Source organism: Dendrobium catenatum, unplaced genomic scaffold (assembly GCF_001605985.2).
Source record: "Dendrobium catenatum unplaced genomic scaffold, ASM160598v2 fragScaff_scaffold_665, whole genome shotgun sequence".
In the NCBI taxonomy this organism is placed as follows: Eukaryota; Viridiplantae; Streptophyta; class Magnoliopsida; order Asparagales; family Orchidaceae; genus Dendrobium; species Dendrobium catenatum.
Window position 1 is genome coordinate 2,223,247 of NW_021319127.1, and position 26,914 is coordinate 2,250,160.

At 31.8% G+C, this 26,914-nt stretch overlaps 1 protein-coding gene across 2 annotated transcripts; it reads left to right on the forward strand.

Moving 5' to 3' along the window:
* Nucleotides 1–5,232: 5,232 nt before the first annotated feature.
* LOC110092176 (putative tRNA (cytidine(32)/guanosine(34)-2'-O)-methyltransferase) lies at nucleotides 5,233–26,565 on the forward strand. Of its 2 annotated transcripts, XM_020816595.2 has the most exons (11): nucleotides 5,233–5,541; nucleotides 5,656–5,749; nucleotides 8,621–8,670; nucleotides 9,795–9,844; nucleotides 11,486–11,594; nucleotides 13,182–13,242; nucleotides 13,352–13,404; nucleotides 13,626–13,718; nucleotides 17,740–17,803; nucleotides 21,460–21,567; nucleotides 26,137–26,565. In XM_020816595.2, exons 1-11 carry the CDS (start codon nucleotides 5,515–5,517, stop codon nucleotides 26,382–26,384), a joined length of 957 nt encoding a protein of 318 aa, XP_020672254.1. In that variant the 5' UTR covers nucleotides 5,233–5,514; the 3' UTR covers nucleotides 26,385–26,565. The 2 variants fall into 2 exon arrangements, with proteins under 2 accessions (XP_020672254.1, XP_028551495.1); XM_028695662.1 differs by lacking the exon at nucleotides 17,740–17,803 and having other exon boundaries at nucleotides 26,137–26,278.
* The last annotated feature ends 349 nt before the right edge of the window (nucleotides 26,566–26,914 follow it).

Genomic DNA, 26,914 nt, shown 5'->3' on the forward strand with positions numbered 1-26,914 from the left:
TGTCCATCTTTCTTCCAAATTATTTCCGGCATTTGGTATCAAAGCCTTGCTTGATCACTCATTGGTCATTGTAGAAATCTTGTCTAAAATCTAATTAAAAACTCCAACTACTCTATCGTCCTGATTCCAATCTTCAATGGAGAAAATTATGACATTTGGTATATCAAAATGAAGGCATAATTCACTCCCAAAATTTGTGGAAGATTGTTAAAGAAGCATTCAATAATGCTGAAGATATAATGAGTATTTTGGAAAATCAATGGAAGGTGCTTAAAGAGAATCAACAAAAGGATTCTTAAGCATTTTTTACCTTAAAATAAGCAATGACAAACAACATCTTTCCATGAATCATGGGCACAACTATTGCTAAACATGTGATACATTGCAGGAGGAGTTTCAAGGAACTAAGAGTAAGGTATGCTCCATCAAGCTACAAAATTTAAAATAAGATTTTAAGAATGTCAAAATGAATAATAATGAGACCACTAAAGACTATTTCTCTAGAATAAAAGAAATAGTTAATCAAATGAGAGCCTATGGAGCTATAATTTATGACAAGAAAATATTCGAGAATATACTAATTTCTTGCACCAAAAAAATTTATATAATAAGATATGCAATTAAAGAATTAATCAAAAGATATATAAGTCTTATCTCCAATAGAATTAATAGGCTCTCTTGAGTGCATGATAAAAGGTTGAATAGGTGAAATTAAATCTTTACATAAAATGCCTTTTAATCTAAAACAAATCTACTGTCTCGTAATCAAAAGAAGAAGAGAAATTCACAGGCAAGCACTAAAGATAAGAAAATCCTATAAAGAGTGACAAATATTCTCCATATGGCATTTGCAAAAGAAAAATTCACTTGGACAAGGATTATTGGTTTAAAGGAAAACCACAGTGTTTGTCATTTAAAAAAAAATTATCAAGCTAATTTTTCAGAAGAGAAATATGATGATAAAAATCTCTTCTATGCTTGTCAAATCATATTAGAAGAGAAGAAACATACTTCGTATCTTGATAGTGTTTGCAGTAACCACATGACTAAAAATGAGAATATATTTTATATTCTTGACGAAATCAAGAAAAGGTCAAAATTAGAAATGGTGACTTCATGGAGGCAACAAGCAAATACACCATCGTCATTGGAAAAAAAGGATGAGATACATCAATTATGTACTTTTGGTTTCAAACATTGATCAAAATCTACTTAGCGTGGGCCACATGATGGAAAAAGAATATTCTTTATATTTTGAGGGAAATATTTTCACAATTTATGACAAGCAAGATAAATTCCTTTAAATAGTAAATATTATAATGAAAGATAATATGTGTTTTCCAATTCAGTGGAAATGTACAAATGAAGTGGCAATGAAGGCATAAGTGGAAGAGTCATTATTATGACACAAAGGGTTTGAACATTTCAACTTTCATGGGCTGAAGATTCTCCACCAGCGGAATATGATAAGAAATCTCCAAATAATAAAGGAGACCGATGGCACTTGCGAAGGATTCTTGCTGGGTAAAAAACATCAACAACCGTTTCCATCAGGCAAAGGATGGAGAGCTAAGGAACCATAGGAGCTTGTTCACACAGATGTTTGCGGGTCGATGCATACTCCTTCATTTTAGCAAAATAGGTACTTCATTATTTTAATTGATGACTACACAAGAATGACATGACTACATGAGTTTACTTCATGCTTTAAAGATCTCAAGTATTTGAGATTTTAAAAAAATTCAAGATTTGTGTTGAAAATCAAAGAGGCCACCACTTGAACACATGCACTAAGAAGTGATAGAGGAAAATAATATATATCAAAAGATTTTAACAAGTTTTGTGAAGGAGAATGTATTGAGCGACAACCCATTGTTGGATATACATGAGATAGAAATGGAGTATCTAAAAGAAAGAATAGGACCATGATGGAAACGCCAAGAGTTATGCTTACGAATAAATATCTTCCAACGTGCTTTTGGGTTGATGTCGTACATACTGCAGCTTATCTTCTAAATAGATGTCCAACTAAAGCAATGAAAGACAAAACATCAATTGAAGCTTGGAGTGGAAGGAAGCCATCTACAAAGCATCTCAGAGTCTTTGGATGTATTTGTTATGTCCACATTCCACAACAAATTAATAGTACACTAGATGAAAAAAAAAAGGAATTTTTTTAGGTTATAGCATTCAATCTAAAGAATATCAAATCTATAACTTAATAACAAAGAAACATATCATTAGCCAAGATGTGGAATTCAATAAAGATGCTACATATAATTGGAAGACAATAATTTGAAAGAAAGAGTACCAACTTGTTGTTATCAACACATCAATAAGTTGAAGAGATCAATGATCAATTTAGAACGTGAACTCAAGAGCTATCTCAAGTTACAGATTTTAAATAACCATTTAGAAGAAAAAAAAATCTCTTGTAGAGGATTATAAGTATTGTAATTTGATAATCATAGAGCCACAATGCTTTGAAGAAGCCTCAAAGTAAGAAGTGTGGAGAAAAGCTATGGAAGAAAAAATAATGATGATCGAGAAGAAAAATAGATGGAAGCTAGTGGTCTCTCCACAAGAAAAAGAGGTGATTGAAGTAAAATGGGCCTACAATACAAAGCTCAACCCATATGAATCAATTCAAAACACAAAGTAAGACTAGTTGCTAAGGGATACTCACAACAGTTTGGTGTTGACTACAATGAGACATTTGGTATAGTTACTAGACTTGACATAATAAAGGCATTGATAGTACCTTTAATACAAAAGAAGTGGAAGATCTATCAACTGGATGTGAAGTCAACATTCTTAAATGACTATTTAGAAGAAGAGAACTACGTAGAATAACCTTCAGTATTTATTATAAAATGACAACAAAATACAATATTCTAAAGTTGAAGAAGCTTTGTATATATTAAAACATGATTCAAGAGATCGATACAATCAAATTGATAGCTACTTCCTAGTGCAAGGTTTTAGGAGAACTACAAGTGAGCCAACACTATACATCAAGGCTCAAGGTATGAACAATATACTCATTCTCTCCCTATATGTGGATGATCTAATCTATACATGAAGTGATGAGAGGATGATGGATGATTTTAAGGAAGATATGATGAAAACATTCGAGATGATCGACTTAGGTCTGATGCACTACTTTCTTGTGATAGAAGCAAGTCAGAAAGAAGCTGGGATCTTTATGTCATGCCCCATAATCTAATTTAGAAGAATTATTCTTTTATCTTTTAATTTATGCAATCATAGCTATCTAATTTTATCTATCAGTAATAAATAACAAAAATAAATTATATAATTCAAAACATCAATATACATCTGCATTCATTACTCCAAAATTCATATACAATACTTATGAATCATACAATCATATAATGTCTATCCAAATCCTGAGTACAAAAGAATAACTAAAATAAAAGAAAAAAAGAGAGATCCTGATAAATCTCTCACTCTTGCTATCTTGTCCTGACCTAAAATTTTTTAAACCAAATCCTACATGAACCCAATGCAAGACATAAATAATATGCATGTCAAAAGGCAAATCACAACAATAGTAATCACATGACCATGAATTAGTGTAGAAATAATAAAGCTCACATATAGTAGCAGTAAAATATGTAAACAATAAAACATTATGGCATGGAACCCAGTAAAATAGTACAATAGAGAAATCAATAAATCAGTATAAGTGTTGAATCAATAAAACAGTCATCGTATCAATATTATTAATTAGTAAATAAATTAATAAAGTAATCATCATATCAATATATTGTATATGCTATGACAAAGACAATTTTGATTTGGACTTATAATGATTCTTGAAAAAAATTTTAATTGGGTTAAAATACGTGCTATTACACTTCATCTCAAAAAAGAAGCATCTAGAAAATCTGCTAAAGAAATTTAAGATAAATGGTTGCAAGACAGTATCTACTCCACTAGATAGCAATGCACTCATGAAAGAAGACAATGCACCAATGGTAGATAACACAATCTATTGAGGTCTCATGAGAAGTTTACTTTATTTAACAACTATAAGACCATATATTATATATGCAACAAGTTTACTCTCAAGATTCATGCAAAATCCAAGTCAAATTCACCAATGAGCAGCTACGAGAATCCTTAGATATTTGGAAGGAACAAATGATTATGGCATCTTGTATGAATCTACTCACAACCCAAATTTAATAGGATATACTGATAGTGATTGCGCAGGATCATTAGATGATATAAAGAGCAGATCAAGATATGCTTTCACACTAGGCTTATATTTTCTTGGGGATCAAAGAAGCAAAAAATAGTGGCACAATCATCAGCTAAAACTGAATATATTGCAACAACAATATCTACAAGTCAAGCTATATGGCTAAAACACATTTTTGAAGATATGGGTGAACCGCAAGAAAAAGTCATAGAAATCTATTGTGATAGCAAATCAGTTATTGCAATGAGAAAAAAATTATGTATTTCAAGGTAGAAACAAACACATTGACATCAAATATCACTTCATCAGAGAAGCTGAGAGTAACACGAAGATTTTACTCAAGAACTATAAGACTGAAGAACAATTAACATACATATTTACAAAAGCACTTACAAGTTAAAAGTTAGAGCAACTGCATGACATGATTGGAGTTATCAAAACTCTCATCAATGAGTGACAAAATCTGATGCTCCTTTCTCAACATCTTTATAGTATTCTACATATACTAAAATCTTGTCTAATGTAGAAGACTCTAGAGTAGTAGAAGAATTTATGATATTTGTAATAATTAAAAAAGACTTTAAAATTATTGGTAGAATGATCTATGACATTTGCAATAAATAAAGAAGACTCTAAAATTGTTATATTATAGAAGTCTCTAGATTTAGCAATAATACCTATAAATAGATAATGTTATAATGTTATCAATAAAGTTGAAAACTACCCGGCAAAAGTTCAATAAAAAAATATTCTTCTATTCTCCCATCCAAAATCTCTATAGCCAATTGCTTGAATCCTTGTCTAACTTTCTTCTGAAATATTTCCAACATAGTTGAAATAAGATTCAAATTTGTATTCGAACTTAGGTTTGAACCAAGTTGAAATTTTAGGAAAAAAAAAATTCATGAAAGTTAAGAGAGATGAATATAAGAGTATATCTCTTAACATTCCTGCATAATTTTCAATAAAAAAAAATCCAGAATAATCTTGCAAGGCTCAAATAATTGAACTAATTTCAGAAACACCCGACGCGGATGCTAGATGAGCTTCGAACCCGGGTCGCTCGGGGAAAGCCAATTCGTGGACCGCCGTCTTCTGTTCCTCCGCAGCTTTCTTTTCGCCGTCGCCGTACCGGAGTTCGGAAACGTGCCGCAGGCCAACTCGACGTTGCAGCTAGCCGCTGAAGAACTTTTCGACTCACAAGAAGTTTTCTTTCATCCTTCTTCTTCAAACTCATTGTAGGAGTTCTGTCTCAACAATTCCTCTTTTCCAAACAGTGAGCTTATATGGGAAAGGCTTCGAAAGATAAAAGGGTTTGGTTGCTTAAAATGATCATCCATATATTTTCTTTTCTTTTCCCCTTCTTCATATCTTGTTAGATTTCACTTTCACATGCTTGAGTTTGGTGCGGTGTCCTTTGATTGTAGGACATCTACTACCGGAAGGCAAAGGAGGAGGGATGGCGAGCGCGGAGTGCGTTCAAGCTCCTCCAGATAGATGATGAATTTAATATATTCGAAGGTTATCATTTTAACAAGTTTAATTTCTGGTATGGGGTATTATTTTGATATTTGTAAAACTTGATTGATGTCCTTGGTAATTTATGATTTGGTGAAAATATCCGTTTAAGAAAATTAGTTTTTGTTTTTATGTTTTCCTTCATGCTATACGAATTTGAGTAATGGTCAATAAAAGATCACTATTATTTAGTTGAATATAGCATAAATGAGAATATTGAGATAAACTTGTGATGTAACTTGAAATGACAAACTTGTATAATTGAGATGATATATGCATTTGTGGAGTGCAAAACATGTAGGGGTGTCAATTTTTGACACGACCCGAAACACGATCTGAACCCGACTCGGAAAAATCCGGGTTCGGGTTGAACAAATCAACCCGTTTTAAAAATCGGGTTGGGTTCGGGTTGACCCAGCAACCCGAAATTGACCCGAAAGTGACACGAAAACTCATATTTGACCCGAAAACCCGAGATTGACCCGAAAATCGAATATTGACCCGAAAATTAGCAATTTTTGGTCAACTTCGGATCATTCGTGTCGGGTCGGGTTGACCTGGACCTGAATCGGGTCGGGTTCGGGTCTAGAAAGGGTTGACCCGAACAGTACCGGGTCAGTTCCGGGTTCGACTCGAACCCGACCCGCTGACCCGAATTGACACCCCTAAAAACATGCAACATGTAATATTAAAAAATTTAAGTATGTGAGATGAAAATTTCTTCTAAAATTATACGTTATTTTTTGCGTATTCCTAAAATCATCAAAACTATTTTTCTATAACATTCTACATTTTAGTTTGATGATCTATAGAAATATATATAAATATGTAACCCCTTTCTTTTCTAAAACTCTCCATAGCACTTTTGTTGCAACTTTATCATATGTTTTCTCCAAATTAATAAATATCATATGTAGATCATTCTTATTCTCTGTATACTTCTCCATCAAACCTCTCAAGAAATGTATAGCATTCATAGTAGACTTACTCGACATGAATCCAAATTGATTTTGAGAAACATTAGTATTATGTCGTAACCTATGCTTTATAGGTTACTTTATAACTATTTTCCATAGTTGTAAAAGTATGACATGTTAACTTAATTTCTCTATAATTTACCCAATCTTATGCATCACCTTTATTCTTAAAATATGCATCACATTATAATTCACACAATCTTAAAGCTTCTTATTTTCGATCTTTTCTTGCACATTTTGATTCCACCACCAACTATTTTTACTATTAATACTTTTCCCTTTGATACTCCAATCACTTCCTTTGCAATATTCTTAATATCACTAGCTAATTTTTTCCACATAACATTAGCTTCTTCATGCATAAACAAAATCCTAAGATCTAAAATCTTATTCTAAAAATATTTTTGTTAGTATTCTTTAAACGCCCTCATCTAATCCTAAAATAACATTTTACTTTTTTTTTATATTCCATCCCTTCATCTTAAAGTCCAAAACTAATAAGCGATGTTGGGAGCAACAAATAATCTACCTTAGCAAAATTGATTTTTTTTCAAAATGTCATGTCATGTAAGGGAAAATTGATAAATTGATGGTAATGATAGCCTATAGGATAATTTAATTACATGATTCATCAATTATATTGTTAATTACTTAATCTCATCTCTATTATACTTATCCTTATCCCCCATCAATCCCATGACGTAGATGGCTGTGGAAATAAGGTGTTCGGGTAGCTGAAATAGAGAAGGAAATAAGGGAAGAAGAGAAGGAAATAAAAAGAAAAAGAGAAGAAGGAGAAGAATAAGAAGAAGAAGAGAAGAAAAAAAGGAAGAGAAGGAGAAGAAGGGGCTCAGTATAGGGAATTTGAGGAAAAAAAAAAAAAGAGAAGGGATAAGAACTAAAGGAGAAGGAGAAAAAGGAGGAGAAGGAGAAGTGAAGAATTCAAGATCTTTGATAAAGAATCTTATTTTAGTATTTTTTTTCCTATAAATTGAGTTTGAATTTGAGTTTGTAGGATTGAAGGTTTGATTGAGGAGAAATTTTTTTGAGGTAAAAATGTTATGTGATGTTAATTGATTTAGATTTGAGTTGTGAATTTAGGAATTTATATCAAATTGAGAAGATTATTGTTATTAGGTTCCTTGCAAAAGAACAAGACATCAAATCAATAGAAATTTGGAAATTGATCTTAAAGAAGATCATATAATTTAGGTGAGATACTCAATCTGTAATATAGAGAACTAAGACAATAACTTTTTTGATTTGGAGACAATTTTATGTCACACAACAATAGTTTGTTAAGCTCATTACTTCCATTTGAGAAGATCAAAAGCATTGTTGATATTTGTCTCTCTAAACTATTTCCCTTCTTAGAAAAGTAATGTTTTTCTTTTTACCATACAATTAAGTTTTGTTTCATTGATAGTTTATATCACATTTGTATGTTGCTATATATATATTTGCTTCGTTATTCTTTGCGCTCTTCACTCTGGTTGAGTGCACCATGTTAGCGACTGGTATCTAATGTCTTAATTCTCTTTAGATGTATAGAGTATATAATACTAATGTAATTTTGATGCTATTGAGGTGAAAACTATGAAGCACTCATATAGTTGATAAACCCCCTCCCTCTTGAGAGCTTGCCTTCTTTGTCTTCTTTGACCGTTAGATTGAGATATTGCATTTCCTTAAAAGTTCTCTCTCTCCCACAAGTTTCACATTGATGGGAGTGTCATGCATTTTATAAGATGTCTTAGTATTCTCTAACCTGTTTCTGTTATCATGTTTTTTTTTCCCTTCTAGTTGATGTTGTATCTCATATCTATAATATACGTAGAATGAACTATTATTTATGTTCAAATACATCATAACGGCTAGTCTCAATCCTGATTTGCAGGAGTGAAGCGTGTCGTTGATCTTTGTGCTGCACCTGGTAGTTGGAGTCAGGTATTAATTAGGAATAGTACACTTTTATGTTTTTTATTAAGTGATCAACTTGAAGATATTGTTACTGATTTCATTAAACTTTTCTAGTAGAAGTTGATCTGTTGCAATTTGGCTACAATCATCCTCATGTGCTTATAAGGATCAAGAATATCACGCATGTTCGTGATAGAGCAATTAGTGGCCGTACTTATATAACACAAATCATTCTATAAATGTCTTGTCTTGTTGTATACCTTTATGATGCTCGAATAATTAATTGATACTTTTTGGTTACCCGATTGGGCATGTTTAATTTATAATGTAATATCTGAATAAAAAGTGAAAATAATTTAACCTTTGCTTAAAAATTGTATACTATTTTAATATTTGATAAGAGTTGGCATATGTAAAATTTTAAGTGGATGGGATATACTTTTTGGTAACCAAAATAGTCCTTTTTTTAAAGACTTAAATGGTAACTCTATAAATAATGGTTGTATCTCTTTTTTTTTTTTTATTTAATAGATTGTGCTATACTAAAATCTTAAATTGCCATGAAGCCCATTATTGAGGCGCTGAAGTATCTTTTATCTTAATAATTCACTTGAAGTATGATTTTTAGAGTTGAAATTTTGTTTTTAAAATGAACAATTCTTTAATGTTAATATCATGGATATTTAAAATAAGTATTATAAAATTGGAATTAGATTGACAACTTTGAGTGCAGGTTATGAGGAAGTTAGCAATAATAAAGTTGAGTGTGACAAATATAAGAATGTAAATCTTATCGTGTCATAACTATGAAGCATAGATTAAGAAATGATTTTATTAGAGAGACGGATGGTGGGAGTAACGTCTAGGTTTTTTTTTTGTCTATTCAACATATGATAGAGATGCACCTATAAGACATATATGTTAAATTATCATGGAATGCTCAGGAAGAAAGGGGTAATGGTAATACGACAAAGTCATGCAAAAAAAGATTTGTGCAAATAGAGTAACTCTCATTTAGAATTCAGAAAATATGAATGGAGAATGAGGATTTCATAAACCGGGCCCTAATTGATTTGATAAGGCTAATGATGATTTTGCTTGAGTTTTTGGTGCTTGCACTTTGAGTTAATTTGTAGTTCATTTTTCTCCAGGTGTTGAGTCGAAAATTGTATATTCCATCAAAGCTGAATCCAGAATGTAGGTAAGTTCAGTCGGTGTTTATATTTCTCTCTTCTAATGCGTAATATTTGTCATACCTTGCTTCAAGTTACTGCTCTTTAATGACGAGTCTATTATGGTTAAAGTTGATCCCCGACAGTTGTAAGTTATGCTAGTAGAGTTCACATAGAGGATTACAATAGAAAAAGAGAGAAGGTACTATGAAACTGTCAAATTATCTTAATAGAATTTATATGGTGGATTGCAATGCTGTAAAATATTGTGATTTTTCATGGGCATGATATTACTAAAAATGAATGATTAGTAGCTTTCAATTCCTGATTATCTTGGTATTTGTTTCTCTGCTAGCTTCCTTGGCATCATCATCCAGTATATTAATCTTGACGCAAGATGGCTCATGGCTGTATTGCTTGAGCATTCCTGATGCATTTCTGCTTAGGCAAACTAGCAGATGGCAAACCTTGGTCTCGTGCATGACAGTCTGATAGTTTATAAGCAAATGCCGTTTCAGAAAGCTTGTGTTTATTTGTCTGGAATATTTTTATCCTTTTGTTTATATAAAAACCACCAATGCTTTTCCATCTGCTATAAGTGAAGTTCCAGTAATTTTGTGAGAACAAAAGTATAAATATTCTAGACAATTGAAAACAAGCTTTCTAACTGACACTCTAATATGATGGAAAAGCATTAGCGATGCTTCTGGCATAAGGTTTTGATTTTTTGTGTCAAAGATCACAGCAACATGCACCTTGATATATTTATTATTATTATAGGTAGATGAAGAAAAGAGTGTTTTTTTCGTGTTGCAAATTGTTCATTGTCTGATAGGAAACACTTGAAGATCTAAAGAATTTCCTATCAATATTTGAAAAACAGCAAAAATTCTCCGCAAGAATCCACACAAAAACCATAAGAACATTAGATAATTTGTATTATTTGATGAAATAGAAACGGAAAATACCAAGATACAATTGATCCTCTATTCGAGAAGAGGATCTATCTCTCCCAAATCTCTACACGCCGCTAGAGCCCAAAAAAACCTAAGCCTAAAAAATTCAAATTTCAGCCAAATTCAAGATGCCATAACCCTAAGAAAACAAACTATTTAATGCATACAATAAAAAAATAAAAAAAAAAGAGCGTACAATCCAATTGGAAATACCTAAACAGTCCCTACATTCAAATTTTCCTCCTAACTCCCCCAAAAATCCTTCCTAACTTACTCCGTTGGCTTTGGCGGCTCGGTCACGCGTACAGGAGAGGCAAAGCACTTCCGCCTCTGTTCCGCTTGAACCGGTCCCGTATGGACCGGCTGGACCGGTCTAACATTGTCATTACACTTTGTCTAACATAGGATCTTATTGCAGTGCAAGAAAAGCTACCTAAGCATATACTGTCCAGGTTTTTACCCTGAAACCAGGATGATAGTACTCCTTGCCTGTAATTACGATTTAAGATGCACAGTGAATGTTTCTGCTTCTATAAGTGAGGCTTCTACTGTTGTCAATTTTACTTCAACCACTTACCTGTTCTATAGTAGGAATGGCAGACATCTTATAAAATAGTTAAGGAGCTCAAAATCATATTTTCAGACTTTAATTATTGTTAGTATCTAATTATAAAGAGGCAATGCTGCATCCTGACCATTTTAAACTTGTAACAGGAATGGTGATCGTCCTTTGATTGTTGCAATTGATTTACAGCCAATGGCACCGATAGATGGTGTTATTCAAGTGCAGGGTGATATCACTAATGCTCGAACTGCTGAAGTGGTAAACCTGCCATGCAGTAACATAAAAAAGTCCAATTATTTTTGACAAGAACAACACTTTTTTATGAGCTATTAACATAGAATATATGTTGTCTCTCCATCTTTGTTTATGCTGTTTGTAATTATCTTAATTCCTTCAAAATCACATAGCCATATTCTTTCCGTAATTTCCTATAACTAATTCGAATCAGTGAAGTTGTTTTTTATTCTTGTTATTTGTAGCTATGATATTCATATACCACAAGTGATTCAATCATATATTTTTTATGAAGATTTTAGGATTTATTAACCAAAAAATCAGCAACTAGAGGAATTTACAGCAATCTTATCTTACTCCCAGGAAAGTCATCATTTATCATCTAACAATCAACGCTAGATTTACGAAGATAAAATTCCACAAGCAATACATATTCCGGACAGGAAATAATATTCCTTGCTTTCCAACAAGATTTTCATAAAAACAAATGGGTTGGGGGTAAGAAATGACATCCCTATCAAACTATATGGTTACAGCAGTTGTAGACTAATGAGCCAGATATAAAAATGAAGTAGAGATTTCTCCCACATTTTATTCTAGAGAAAGACCAGAAAATCAACTTAAAAGAGGAAAGAAATAATGATAGCAGAGGGGTGTAACTGAGCCGAGCCGGCTCGCGACCTGCTCGAGCTTAAAATCGATCTTGTTTATTAAACGAACTCGAGTTCGAGCTTGGTGAGGTTCGACTCGTGAGCTTGTAAGCTGGCTCGAATCTTTATTAGTATTTTTTAAATGATTATTATTTTATTAAATTTGAATATTAAAAAAATGGTTAAAATGCAGCATAATAAGCACAACTTAAAAAAAGTATATAAAATATTCATTTTATGTTCCCAATGGACCCAATTCGCAGATTTTAATTGAAATTGACAAAAAGAAGCTGCTTTATTCTGCATCACAGGATTTTTTCAAATCAAAATAAAGATGCGCGGAAGAGCTAAATGATCCCCAACTATATTAAAAGATCATTTTGATTCCTCTTTAAAGAGTGGTTGGAGACTATTTTGATCTTTCATAAAGAGTCAATGGACCATTTTTATCCTTTTCCCATATTAATAATAATATAATTACCACTTTATCTTATAGAAGTCTTATTATATGTCAATATGTGAGAATTTGATCTTATATATAATACACAGTCAATGAAAGATTCCTTCTTGATACAAAGTGACGTGATCATAAAAGATTTCTCAAAGCAATTTATTTTTTTAAAAATTTATTATTTAAGTTATCTCTATTTTTTAAATGTATTTGATATGGACTACTTGCTTATTATTTCTAATCACCCATTTATGATGTTTAATTAGCCATAAATTTTCGTAATGTCTTTTGGATCACTACAGAAACATTGCAAATATCATTGTGTATGCTATTGTCAACATGGAATCTATAACATTACTTCAAGAATATGTTGGTTGTGTTTACGTAAAATTTGAACCTTTAAAAGTTTGCTACCCTTTCTGTCCATATTGTTAACCAACCGAATGCGATGAATTTTCTCTTACGCATGTTGCCATTTTCCGAGTTCTTTCTATCTTCTGCTTTTGTTAGGTCATTAAGCACTTCGACGGATGCAAAGCTGATCTGGTTGTTTGTGATGGTGCTCCAGATGGTAAGGGTTGCTGTTTCACGACTATTAAGGATTCATTTTTTGTTCTTATGTTCTATTAATACATGTCAGCAAAACATATTTCTGAAAATCATTTGTGAATTTATTGCAGTTACTGGACTTCATGATATGGATGAGTTTGTCCAATCACAACTGATTCTGGCTGTGAGTTCTTTTGGATGCTTTCTACTAAAAACTACCATACATTTGTAGAAATATTTCATCTAATGTTAGCATTTGTTGCCTCGCCCATCCCATTCCTTGGCCTTATGACATTATTTGCTATCTATCATTGATTTTAAAAAAAGTATTATGGATACAAATTCATTTATGTACTTACTGTCCTTATCCTTTTTGCTGATGTTATTCATCCACATTGAACATAGGCACTAACCATTGTAACTCATGTACTTCGAGTGGGTGGGAAATTCATTTCAAAGATTTTTCGAGGTAAAGATACAAGCCTTCTTTATTGCCAGGTAAGATGGATTTGATATTTATTCCATCAATATTTTTCTTATCCTTCTTAAAGTAGGGGTTGTAGCATTGTTTGCTAGAATTGATCATTGAAACGTATTAGTAGTATTTTTTTTCGCCTATGTTTGTTAGGCGGTTAGTTAGTAACTCTGTGTCACATCATACTCCACTGGTACAAAAAAAAAAAATGAAAAAAAAAAAAAAAAAAAACTCCACTGGTACAAACATTCTGTTGACCCAAGAAAAACCTCTTTATTGTAAATTTGTTTCCTCTTCATTACGCCTATGTTTGTTAGGCGGTTAGTTAGTAACTCTGTGTCACATCATACTCCACTGGTACAAAAAAAAAAAAAAACTCTACTGGTACAAACATTCTGTTGACCCAAGAAAAACCTCTTTATTGTAAATTGGTTTCCCCTTCATTATTATATTTCGAAATCATGTCCACATCATGCAGTTTGTGTTTTTTTTTTAATAATATGTTTGATTTAGCTTCAAATGATGTGATATTGACCTCTTTTTGTAGTAGTTAGATTTGTCATTTCATGTTTGATTGTGTTATCATGTTGTGCTCAAAACCCACCCACAGCACATTATTCTAAGCTTTTTTCTTTTCTGACCAGCCTTTTAGTTGAAAGATAACTAATGAATTTAATTCATTGTCTGGATCAAAGCTGTTAGAACTCCCTTTCAGTCAATGGTCTTCTGTGTGATAGACTGGCTTTATTAGAATTAATCTTGTTGTCAATCAATTGAAGTGTGGACCTTATGACACCCCTTTATTTTCTTTTCTTTTATGGTGTTCATTGTGCGCATTTGTAGTTATTGCTTCACGTAACATCATTGAGATCTCCATTACTGTCAATAAAGCAACCTCAGAATCGTGGCTTAGTTTTGGGCCAATCCCTATCATGTCAGAAGCTCGGGTATCAAAACCTCTTAGTTTGAGAATAAGATGGTTCTGACAAAGATCTCAGGTCTAAGCATTACAAGGATGGATATCCCAATGACACTAAGGGTTCATTTGCGACAGTTTTCTTAATGCTTTCTAAAACTGTGTTTTAGTTAAAAAATTTCTTGAATTAGAATTTTTTGTATTAAAAATAGTTTTAGAAAGCAATGAGAAGGCTATCCCAAATGAAGCCTAAGTCAAGAGGTGATAGAAGAGATTCATAGTAGGGTAACGAGAGTTAACCTGCTTAATCAAGCTTTCTAGCACCTGATGGCCATTATACCAGCAGCCCACCAAAGAGCCTGTAGGTCATGACCAAAGGAATGATTATGAATACTTAAGTGCATAATAGTTGTGATACCCTTGAATCTAATGGAAGGATTAAATCCCTAAACCTAAAATTTAGCTCAATCACAATGCAGAATAAATCAAAGTTAACTAAAATTCAAAATAATAAAAACAGTCTTAACATAATTTGATTTAATTATTCAAAACTAATATACAATCATCCAACTTACATGCAATTTATACATCGAATTAGCACTGGATTTCAAAATACATCAATTGTTTTGAACTAGATGAACCTGTCCTTCTCTCTCTCTTTACTCTGCTGGGCCCTTTTACTGAAATATTAGAGAAATAAATAGAGTAAGATTAGTAGATTTCTTTCTCAATCCATTACAACTATCAATATCCATTTAAATTATTGATAATACTTCATTCAAATATGCAACTAAACAATAAAGCATGAAATAAGCACTAGCAAAAAGTAATTTCTCATAATTATTAGAATATATTTAACTTTAGGATTATTACTTATACTTTCACATATAGCCTTCACAGAGATATCAGAGATGTCAGAGAACACCGGCTATCATAATCTTAATTGCACTTGACATTCTTATTTTATCAGAATTTATATAGGGATTTCAGAGTTAATAAAAAACCAGCTCAGAATATCATTTGTATTTGATTTATTGAATTCTTAGAATATGCAATGCATGAATTTAAGACAATGCCCTTATGTTTGCTTGTAACTTCACTTCCACTTATAGTTTCTTTTAACCTCCCACACCTAAATTCATCAGGTGGGGTCATAACAGAATATAACAAAATAACCTTCCATACCCTCATTCTGCAAGTACGACCAGAATCCCTCCCACATCCATACAAGGTAGATGGGGTCATAACAGAACATACAAAGCCCTTCTATCATTTTAGAGAATGCATTTGTCACATTTTAGATATCATAACTTCTCCAATGTTATGCCATTAATTATGCAAATTGAATGGAACAATAAATAATTATGACTTTAAATATGAGAATGATAATATATGAGCTATCCATCTTCCAATATAATTTCAGAATAACATGCAAAGCATTATTTTAAGACTTTTTGAGAATTATCAGTGTTATTAGAATTGCCTCATTTATTCAGTATTTATAAAAACCTATGTCCTCTGAATCCTTTCTCTTTTTTTTCCTCTCCTCTTTATCCCTTCTTTCTTCTCTTCTCTAACCATTGAGTTGAATGGGGAAGGGGATTTTGTTAGTTTTTTAAAACGGTTTTAGATATTTATTTTAAAAATATCATTTTAGGTCCAGTGCTGCGACGCTCACCTCCACGGCACCGCTGTGCCCAATTAGAATATTCTAGATCATCCCAAATTCTCAAACCCTAGAGTTCAACTCTGTGACAGCGACCCCAAATCCTTCTCCTAAACAGAGAAATCAATGGGGCAATGCCGACAGTGGGGTTTGTTGAGTTTTTGAAAATGGTTTTAGATATTTATTATAAAAACATCATTTTAGGTCAAGCATTGCGCACTCACCTCCACAGTGCCACTACTCCCAATCATAATATTCCAGATCCTCCTAGATTCTCAAACCCGAGAGCCAAGCGCTGTGGCAGCAACTTCCATCGCCGCAGCGCTATCCCAAATCCTTTTCCCAAACAGAGAGATCAATGCCGCAACACCGGCACTCTTAATGCTGCGATGCTCTTAGGGTAATTTTGTTCCTTTTCCTTTCCTTGTTTCACTTTTTACACTTATTTAAGGTCAATTAAACATTCTAAAGCTTACAATCAATAATTAAATCATTATAGATGAGATTCATATTAGATTACTTTGATTTATTGGATTCCAAAACAATGGGTATTACAATAGTTGACACCACCAACCACACTTGTGTGTGCAAAGCATAGACACTCTTCTTATCGCTGTATGTATTTTATTGAAATCTACTTAATACTAGTAACTCAACACATGTCATGTGGCTAACGCCACTTGACAGCTACATCATGTTGACGCATTTATTCGCAATTGAGCGTAAATCAGCCTCGATCGAGCGCCATCGAAGCAAAATTAATCCAAATCGGACCTCAATTTGATCAAATTAAGCTCAATTAATTTAAATTAAACTAAAATCGATCTAATCGACCCAAAATCTGCCCAAATGGAGTAAAAGAAGTCAAGGTAATGCCAGAAAGAACAAGCAAGGTCTTATGGTCGCTTTAGCAAGGCTTCAGTCTCTTATGATGGTAGGCAAGTCACCACTTTCTTAATAAAAACTTAGACCAAGGTTTTTGACTCGAATAAAAAGGAATCCACTTAGTCACGGCATCCAAACATGAAGTTTAAAATGTCTTGATTTCCCATCATAAGCATTACCATGGCGCTTACTGAAACCCTACCGTACAGGTTAAAGCCCTACTCTATAAATTCAATTTTGAATTGTATGGGTAAAAAAAAAACGTTATGACTTAGAAATCTGTTCGATGAGAAAATGACTTGTGGACTAAAATTCATTGTCGCCAATTAGTTGGCGCTTTGATTATGTTGTATTCTATGTTCTCAAAGTTTTGGAAACTGTACAATTTCAATAGCAAACTTGCATGAAAAACGGATCAAAGAAAGGAAAGCGAGCACATGATCTGCTACAGTACATCTTGTCTTATTTATCTAATGATTCTAATCAATATATCCATCCTGACTGTTTTTTAGTTTTTTATTTTATTTTTTCTTTGAGGTTTATATGAATATATTGGCTACCCTTTTGTCATCTGCAGCTGAAGCTATTCTTTCCTCGTGTCACTTTTGCAAAACCAAGAAGTAGCCGCAATTCAAGTATTGGTAAGTCCAGAATTATGTACATTAATTTGTTTCATGGTTCTCTACTTTTACAATAACACGACATAATAATTATTCCCCGCGCTAAGTGATGATGATAGAGCACACGCTTTCATTGTTTTGTGTGTCTTCATGCCAACCAATAGATTATATACCTTCGCACTTTTGGTAGTCCATTGAAAGGGCTCTCGTGATAAAATGAACTTTTCTTTTGGTTTGGAGAATGGATTATCTGGACCTAAGACTTGTGTCCACCTTGACATTATATATACGCTTAGCTTTCACCATTATTTCTGACTGCATGTGATTTATCTCACATGATTAATTTTAATCTCCTATTGTATGTACAAGGAATCATTTGCGTGTGCATGACTGAAAACAAATGCTTCTTATGCCATATTCCTGGGGGTAGATGCAAGAAGACTCAGCAAATGCACCTTTTCCCTTGCATATTCACTATCTATCTTCTATATATATAGTATGCAAACAAAAGATCCTGGTGAACATGTTTCATAAGTGCATTGATAGGTAGCATAATTTACACATGGCTCAATAGAATTTAGATAAGCACAAATAAAAGTATCATGTTACAGTAGAATTAATATTATTTACTATGTAACCCTAGTGATATTATAAGTTATCATTTAGGAACAATATCATCATGATCATCATTAGATTTTCTCAATTATCAGTTGGAAAGATATCGTCATCATCATTACGAGCAAAATAATATAATTAATATAATTTACTTAAAAATACTTTTATTCTTCTTGAAATTTGATAGTTATTATTATTATTTTTTTACAATTTTTATTTGTATCTCATTAGTTTTTCATTTTTAAGATCTTTTTCATTCACTACTTTTTATCTTATCTAATAAGTATATAACAACATCAACATCAACATCAACATCATGCCTTTATCCCGCTACGTGGAGTCGGATATATGAATCATTTTTTTCCATTGTGTTTTGTTAAGAGTCAAATTTTCATATAAATCTAATAAAAAATGTCATTTCTAATATTTTATAACGAAGTCTTTTTAAGTCTACCTCTAGCCTCTGCCTTTCTTAACACAGGCAAAATCTAATACATTTACTCTCCTAACTGGGTCATCGAAAGACTGATGTTTTATGTGACCAAATCATCTAAGATGTCTCTCTCTAATCTTATTTGTTATTTGAGCTACTTCAACTTTTTCACGTATATACTTGTTTAGCATTATGTCTGTAAGAGCGAAATCATTCATCTACCTGAGAATCGTCATCTCTGCAGCACTTGACTTAATTTTATGCTTGCATGTCTTTTATGGGCAACATTCTACGCCATAAAGTATTGTAAGTCTCACAACCATCTTATAGAATTTTCTCTTAAGTTTGAGGAATACTTTATATCGCACAACAGGCCCGATGCATATATCCACTTCAACCATCAAACTTGAATTCTATTAACAATATCCCTCTTTGTTTTACCATCATTTTGGACAATATATATCTAAAACACATACTCTTATTAATGATTTAATCGCCCAAAATCATAGTACCCCACTAGATTTTTTACTGCTAAAAAATTACACCATATGTATTAGGTTTTAGATCTACTCAGACGTAAATATTTAGACTCTAAGGTTGACCTCTATATTTTAAGTTTATTTTCAACTCCCTCTCTAGTTTTATCAATAGGAAGAATATCATCATTAAAAAGTGTACACCATAATACATGCTCTTACAAATGTCTAGTAAGAACATCCATCACTACAACAAAAAGATATGGGCTTAAAGTTGATCCTTGGTGTAATCCAACTGAAATAGAAAAATACTTGGTAAAACCACCTTGTACACTCCTGCATACATAAGTTTTGTATGCCAATAAATTCCTTCATCTCTTAAGCATTTTCACACCTCTATTGAAATATTATTAAATCCAACTGCTTTTCTACACTTCTTTTTTTTTTTTTGAAGCCTCTCTAACTTCAATTTTACTAATACATCAATAAAAATAAAAATATCTATTTTTATTTAGGGTGCTAAGGTCACTAAATTCAATCATATTTTTACAATCTTCATTGAAAAACTTATCAAAATATCTCATCCACCTTTGTTGAATATCCTATTCTTATAAAAACACTTTTTGATCTTCATCCTTAATGCACTTTACTTGAACTAATCCTTATTTCCCCTATCTCTTTGTTTGGCTAACTTATTCATATATATTTTCACCATCCTTAGTTTCTAATATGTTATATAAATTATAAGTTAAATTCTTTTCATCATATATTGTTTTCTTAGACTCCTTACAAGACTCTTTATATATTTTTCAATTTTTCAAAATTTTACACCTAAACCAATTTTATTAATAAAATTTTTTATTTTAGATTGAGAAAAGGACCAAAATGGTTCTTTTACTCTTTATGAAGAATGAAAATGGTCCCCAGTTATATTAAAAATCTATTTTGGTTCCTCAAGTCCTTAAAAAAGAACCAAAATAGTCTATGGTATTATTTTGGTTCCTTTTTAGGGGTTAAAATAGTTATTTAATATAGTTGAGGATTATTTTGATCTTTCATAAAAAATTAATTGACAAATTTGGTTATTTTTTATTTTTGATTTTTTCTTGCATATTTTGATTCCACCTCCAACTATCTAATAGTATATTGTATTAATATTTAGTTGTTTTTAGTAAAACTAAATATTGATTATTTTACATATTCCGTATTTCATAATGCAATATAAACTTTTCTCAATTCATTGACAGTTGATATATATATATATATATATATATATATATATAGAAATTTCAAATATTGAATAGATATTTAAAATCAATGGTTTGCTCCTGTCTCCCAATATAAAGAATATTTAATAAGTTATCAGTTTATAAAAATTGGCTTCTCACCATTGAGTTTCTTCTTTCTGTTATTTTTAAGAATTCATAATATTGTGCGGTAAAGTAATTAATATATCAAAATTTGCAATTAATATTTTCTTGTACTTCTAATCAATTAAGCATCCTATAGATATAAGAATAGAGATTATTTGAATATTTTGAGTTTATTTTATTAAATGGTGGCAGTACTTTATATTATTTTATTAGATGAAAAACTAAATTAGTTAAAAATCTTGGGTTGATAAAAACTAAATACGAATAATATAATGATTTGTGTGGTGCTATAATTTTTCATAAATGGAAAAAATTATGCATTTTAAAAAATTTACAAAATTTTTGCATTTCAAATTACATAAATAAAAATTGATGTCTTTGAATTATAGTTGGGCAAAAATTAAAAGCAATAGTATTTATGGTGTTATTTTATCTTATAGAGGATTAAATGGAACAAAACATTAATGCAGGAAATACACATTAAATCAATGCGAACCGAAGTTTATCTTTTCTCATTAGTTTGATAACATCACGTTAAGATTAACATTTTTTTTCCTTCTCTACTTGTTAATGGTTGTGCCCTGCAAATGTTAGGAGATGATATACCACTTTTTAATTATTATTTTTTTCATCGTTTAATAACCGTAAGTGTTTGGACGTAATTTGAGAGTTTAAAAGAGTTTTTTCAGTACAAATGCATGCACAGGGTTATTTTCAAGTATCTAAAGAAACTTTGGGCATTGTTCGTTTAACTTTACTTGACTTATACTTTTCCTGCAGAGGCCTTTGCTGTTTGTGAGGATTATTCCCCTCCTGAAGGATTTAACCCAAATGATTTGTATCGCCTCCTTGAAAAAGTAGGCAGCCCTTGTGGAAGCGGTGATTTAGGTTTGCAAATCCCCTATAATGCTTCTTATGTCATTATTTTCATTGTTCTGGTTCTTGAGTAATGATGCATAATCATGGAGAATCGCCTGAATGTGGAGTTCTGTAATTTCTAATAAATAGCAGCTTCTGTTTGCAAGTAAAAACTTCTGAATTAATTCCTTACTTCAGCTTGGTGATTCTAGACTTGCTTTTTAAACTACTAGCATTGATGTTTATAAGTTATAATACATTACAATCTGCTTCAAGTTTGCCTGTGCATGCATATTTTTGCCTTGTTCAAAATTTCCATTCCACGTTGTTCAACTTTCCTCATTTCATGTCAGAATCAGGCACTTTCTTATTTTGCCACCATAGTGCATCATAAATATTACGTGGTAGATTGTATTCATATGGTGAAATGGATTGGCATCAGTATGTGCAGGAAAGTAGAAAATGGGAAAAAGCACTCTTGAGCATATAATATTAATTAGGTATGTGACAGTTATAACTGCTTTTTAATTTTTTTAGACACTTGATTCTAGATGATAAGAGTTCTGATGACTTTCAAAAGATGATTTTTTTTGTTACTCGAATTTGTTAAGTATAAGGACATAAGGATTGGTGGATGATACATTCTTTTTGAAAGAAAGATAATAATGTATGATTAAAGAAATTGGGAGTGTTATTAGTTCAAAATACATTGATGTTATCATGAAATTATTTTTGTATGATGACAATACAAATAGGGAGAATAATACTGACATTAGATTTTTTTTTTTAATTTGATAAGATGAGAGCCAAAGATATATGTATAAATTAATCAAATAAAAAGATAGAAGTATGTAGTTCAAATGAAGTACATTAAGGATGAAGTTTAAAAGTGATTTTATTAGAAGATGATATTCAACAAATATGGATGAGATATTTCGATAAGCTTTTCAATGAAGATTGTGATAATACGATTGACTTTAGTGACTTTAGCATCATAAATAAAAATACATATTTTTATTTTTATCATCTTATTAGTTAAATTGAAGTTAGAGAGACTTTAAAGAAAATGAAGTGTGAAAAAATATGTGGACATGATGATATTCCAATAGAAGTGTGGAAATGCTTAAGAGATTAAGGAATATTTTATCTTACTAAACTTTTTAATATTATTTTGAAGGCTAAAAAGATGTTAAATGAGCGGAGGAGTGTGTTGGTTTTTATTAAAAAATAAACATGCACAAGAGTGCCTGAGTATAAATTATGACGTGACACTAATGTTTCTCAAAATAAATTAGGATTCATGTTGGGTAGGCCTACTATGGAAGCTATGCATTTGTTGAGAGGTTTTATGGAGAAGTATAGAGAGACTAAGGAGGATTTACATATGATATTTATTGATTTAGAGAAAGCATATGATAAAGTTTCAAGAGAAGTGCTTTGGAGAGTTCTAGAAAAGAAATGAGTTAATAATAATTATATTCAGCTCATTAAAGATATGCATATAAGAGCTATTACTTGTGTTCAAACACAAGATGGTTTGACCAAGTATTTCCTATTTTAGTTGGATTACATCCAAGATCCGGTTTATGCCCATATCTTTTTTACTTTAGTCAGGGATGTTATTATTAGATAGTTGCAAGAGGATGCACCCTGGTGTATGCTTTTTGTCGATGATATTCTTCTTGTTGATAAGACTAGAGAGGGAGTTGAATGAAAACTTGAATTGTGAAGATCAACCTTAGAGTTTAAAGGTTTTAGTTTAAGTTGATCTAAAATCAATACATGGAATGTAATTTTAGGAGTAATAGATCTAGTGGGGGGATTGTGGCTTTGGATGATCAAGTCATTAAAAAGTGTAGTCATTTTAGATATTTCGTGTCTATTAGTAGAATTCAAGTTGGATGGTTGAAGTGAAGGAATGAATTAAACTTGTGTTAGGGGTGTTAATAAATGATCTGATCCGTTAACCTGATTTGCCGGCTTCAGGTTTACCCATTTAATAAACATGTTAGGTTCGGGTTATGCATTTTGATCTATTTTTTAAACGGGCTGGGTTCAGGTTGACCAACCAAATCGATTTTGACCTAAAAAAGACCCGTTTAATATTTTTTTCTTAATTTTTTTACTTATTAGTATAATCTTCTTATTTTTTATCAACAAACCTAAAATATATGATTAATAAGCTAATAAAAATATTTATTTGATTAAATAGGTTATTGGATTGGGTTTGGGTTGTTAGTGGGTCGGATTTGAGTTCAATTTTTTGACCCGTTTATTAAATGAAGTTCAAGTTGGTTGAATTTGGGTCAAACCTGAACCTGAACCGTTGACCGGTTTTGACAACCCTATGTTGTTTGATAGAAATGTACCCCTTAAGTGAAAATTTTTTAAATTGACGGTGAGACCTACAATGTTATATAACACAAAATGTTGGCAATTAAAAGACATGCAGAAAATTAAGTGTTGCAGAGATGAGGATGATCAGATGGATGAGTGGCTTTGCACTTTGAGATAAAATTTGAAATGAGTATATACGTGAAAATACTGGAGTAGCTCCAGTGGTAGATAAGATTAGAGAGAGTCGCCTTAGATATGTTACATAAAATGTCGGCCTTCTGATGACCTGATTAGGAGAGTATATTTATTGGATCTTGTCTATGTTAAGAAAGATAGATGTAGACTTTTAAAGTCTTATTTAGAAATTTTTAGAAATGACATTTTTTATTATATTTAAATGAAAATTTGACTCTTAATAAGATACAATAGAGAAGACTTGATGGGACACAATAGAGAAGACTCTTAATACACCGCAGTGGGATAAAGGCTTGATGATATTATTTTCTTTAAATGTAAATAGTAAATATTAGGATTATAACTCAAAAGATAATGAATAAATCCAATAAAACCAATAAGACATTTGAACCTAGGGGTATTAAAGCAAGTTAACATGTTAGGTTTGAATCTGACTTGAAATTGATCCAGCTTCATTCTATTCAACCCGAACCAACCCATTTTAAAATGACGAACCTCAACATGACCCATTAGCAATTAGAATGACCCTAACTTGACCTATTTATTCGTTTTTTTTTTTTTAATAATTTATTAACTATAAAGTTTACGTTAATTGATAAAAAATAAGAATATTATATCCACAAGCAAAAATAGGTAAAAAAAAATAAACAGGTCATTTTCAAGTAAAAAACGGATTTGTAGGTCAACTTGAGCCCGACCCTTTTGTTAGATTGTTCAACCTAAACTAGGATTTTTTCGGAACGGGTAGTGAGGCCTGCAATGCTTTATGTTGCCGAATGTTGGCCATTAAAAGAGAAGCATAATACTAAATTAAGTGTGGCAGAGATGAGGATGCTCAGGTGGATGAGTGGCTTTACCCTTAGAGATAAGATATGAAATGAGCATATACATGAAAATGTTGGAGTAGCTCCAGTAGAAGTTAAGATTAGAGAGAGTCGCCTTAGATGATTTGGTCACATAAAACGACGGCCTTCTGATGACCCGGTTAGGAGAGAAGAGTTATTAGATTTGACTTATGTTAAGAAAGGTAGGGGTAGACCTAAAAAAACTTGGTTAGAAAATATTAGAAATGACCTTTCTTTATTAGATTTAAACGAGAATTTGACTTTTAATATGACACAATGGAGAAAAAGGATTCATGTAGCCGACCCCACGTAGTGGGATAAAGACTTGATGTTGTTGTTGTATGAAAATTTTATTAACTTGCATGTCAAATTTGTACAAAAATAGGAGCACCCACAAGCCAATAACAAAATATATAGATGAAACTAGGTAAAGAAAATAATTCAATGAGATGGCCTCCCCCAAAAAGTTATATTCGCATATGTATCCATCTCAACGGAATTACACTTCCTACTTGAACACTCCAAGATTGAAAACTGGAAGAGAAAATTTTGTTCATCTGAAGTAGTAAAATTACACGCTTCTGAACATCTTTTATACATTTCCTTCGTTAACTTATTAGTTATAGTTGATATAAAGATAAACCCACTCTAATTCCAAATAACAATCAAGTTCCACTTCCAAATATATAAATAAAACCACCACATACATAAATATTTCCCAGTGAACAGAACAAAAACATTTATTTTACAGCGCCTGCAACAATACCCGCTCGAACAATCAACCTGACCAGAGGAATACACAGTTAGAATTGGATAAAGGATGAAGCCAAAACCAACAAATTTATTTGAAATTTTATTAAGGCTTCATTTGGGGCAACTTTCGTACTGCTTTCTAGAAATTTTTGTAATAGAAAGCAATTTTAGAAATCAAGAAGAAAGCCATCCCAAACGAGATTAATTATTCCATGCGGACGCCGAACGTCATCCGGAGACCAACCAGAATGCGTCACGTCACCCCTGTGCTCGGTACCGCGACTGGGTACCGCTGACGTGGTGCATTCTGGTTGGTTTTCGGACAGCATTCTGCATCCGATCTCCACATAGTAGTTTTTTCCTCAAACGGAGCTTAATTCTCATCTTACAAACAATATCATAAACTTTCATGAAGTATTCTTAATTTCAGATGTCTTCCTTAACCCACAAACTGTTCTTTCTTTTACAGATTGTAGCAGTGCATGGTTGGAGGGACCCAACAAGGTTTACATTCCATTTTTAGCCTGTGGTGATCTCAATGGATACGATTCAGACCGGTCCTATCCACTCCCAACCTCAGCCGACGGTTCATATCGGAGCTTAGATCCGGTTCAGCCCCCCATTGCTCCTCCTTACAAAAGAGCACTGGAACTGAAGAAAGCTTCTTCTAGCCATGCTACAGCAGTAGTAGATATGGACAGTCTCACTCTCAGTTAATATTGCCGTCTGATTTATCCTTTTTTCTTCTTCTTAAAGATTTGTAATATTATTTTTTCTTCTTGCATCTTATTTATATGCTGCTAATTCCTCTAATTTTATGCATTGTCTGTGTGAGAGGATTTAATTATAATTATTGTTTCTAAAGCAGCTTTTTAGTATAAAAAATTCTTGAAATTAATTTTTTTATTAAAAAGTTGTCTTAGAAGTCAAGAAAAAAGCTGTTCCAAATGAAGACTAAATTTAAACCATGTGAAATTGATTTATGAATTCTCATTTTTTTTATTCTGTCTTGATGGCAAATGGAAATTATTATTAGTTGCTGCTGGAATTTTGTTTGGAAAAAAAAAAAAAAATTGATTGGAAAATTCTGATTAAATTTTTGAATTTTTTTTTCAAAATATTTTGATATAAACTATGTCAAGAATTGTCTGAAAATTGAAAATTATTGGTATTGTTAGAGATTTATATTTTATATAAAGAATTTGTAATGCATTAATTTATAATAATTTTATATTTATTCAATATAT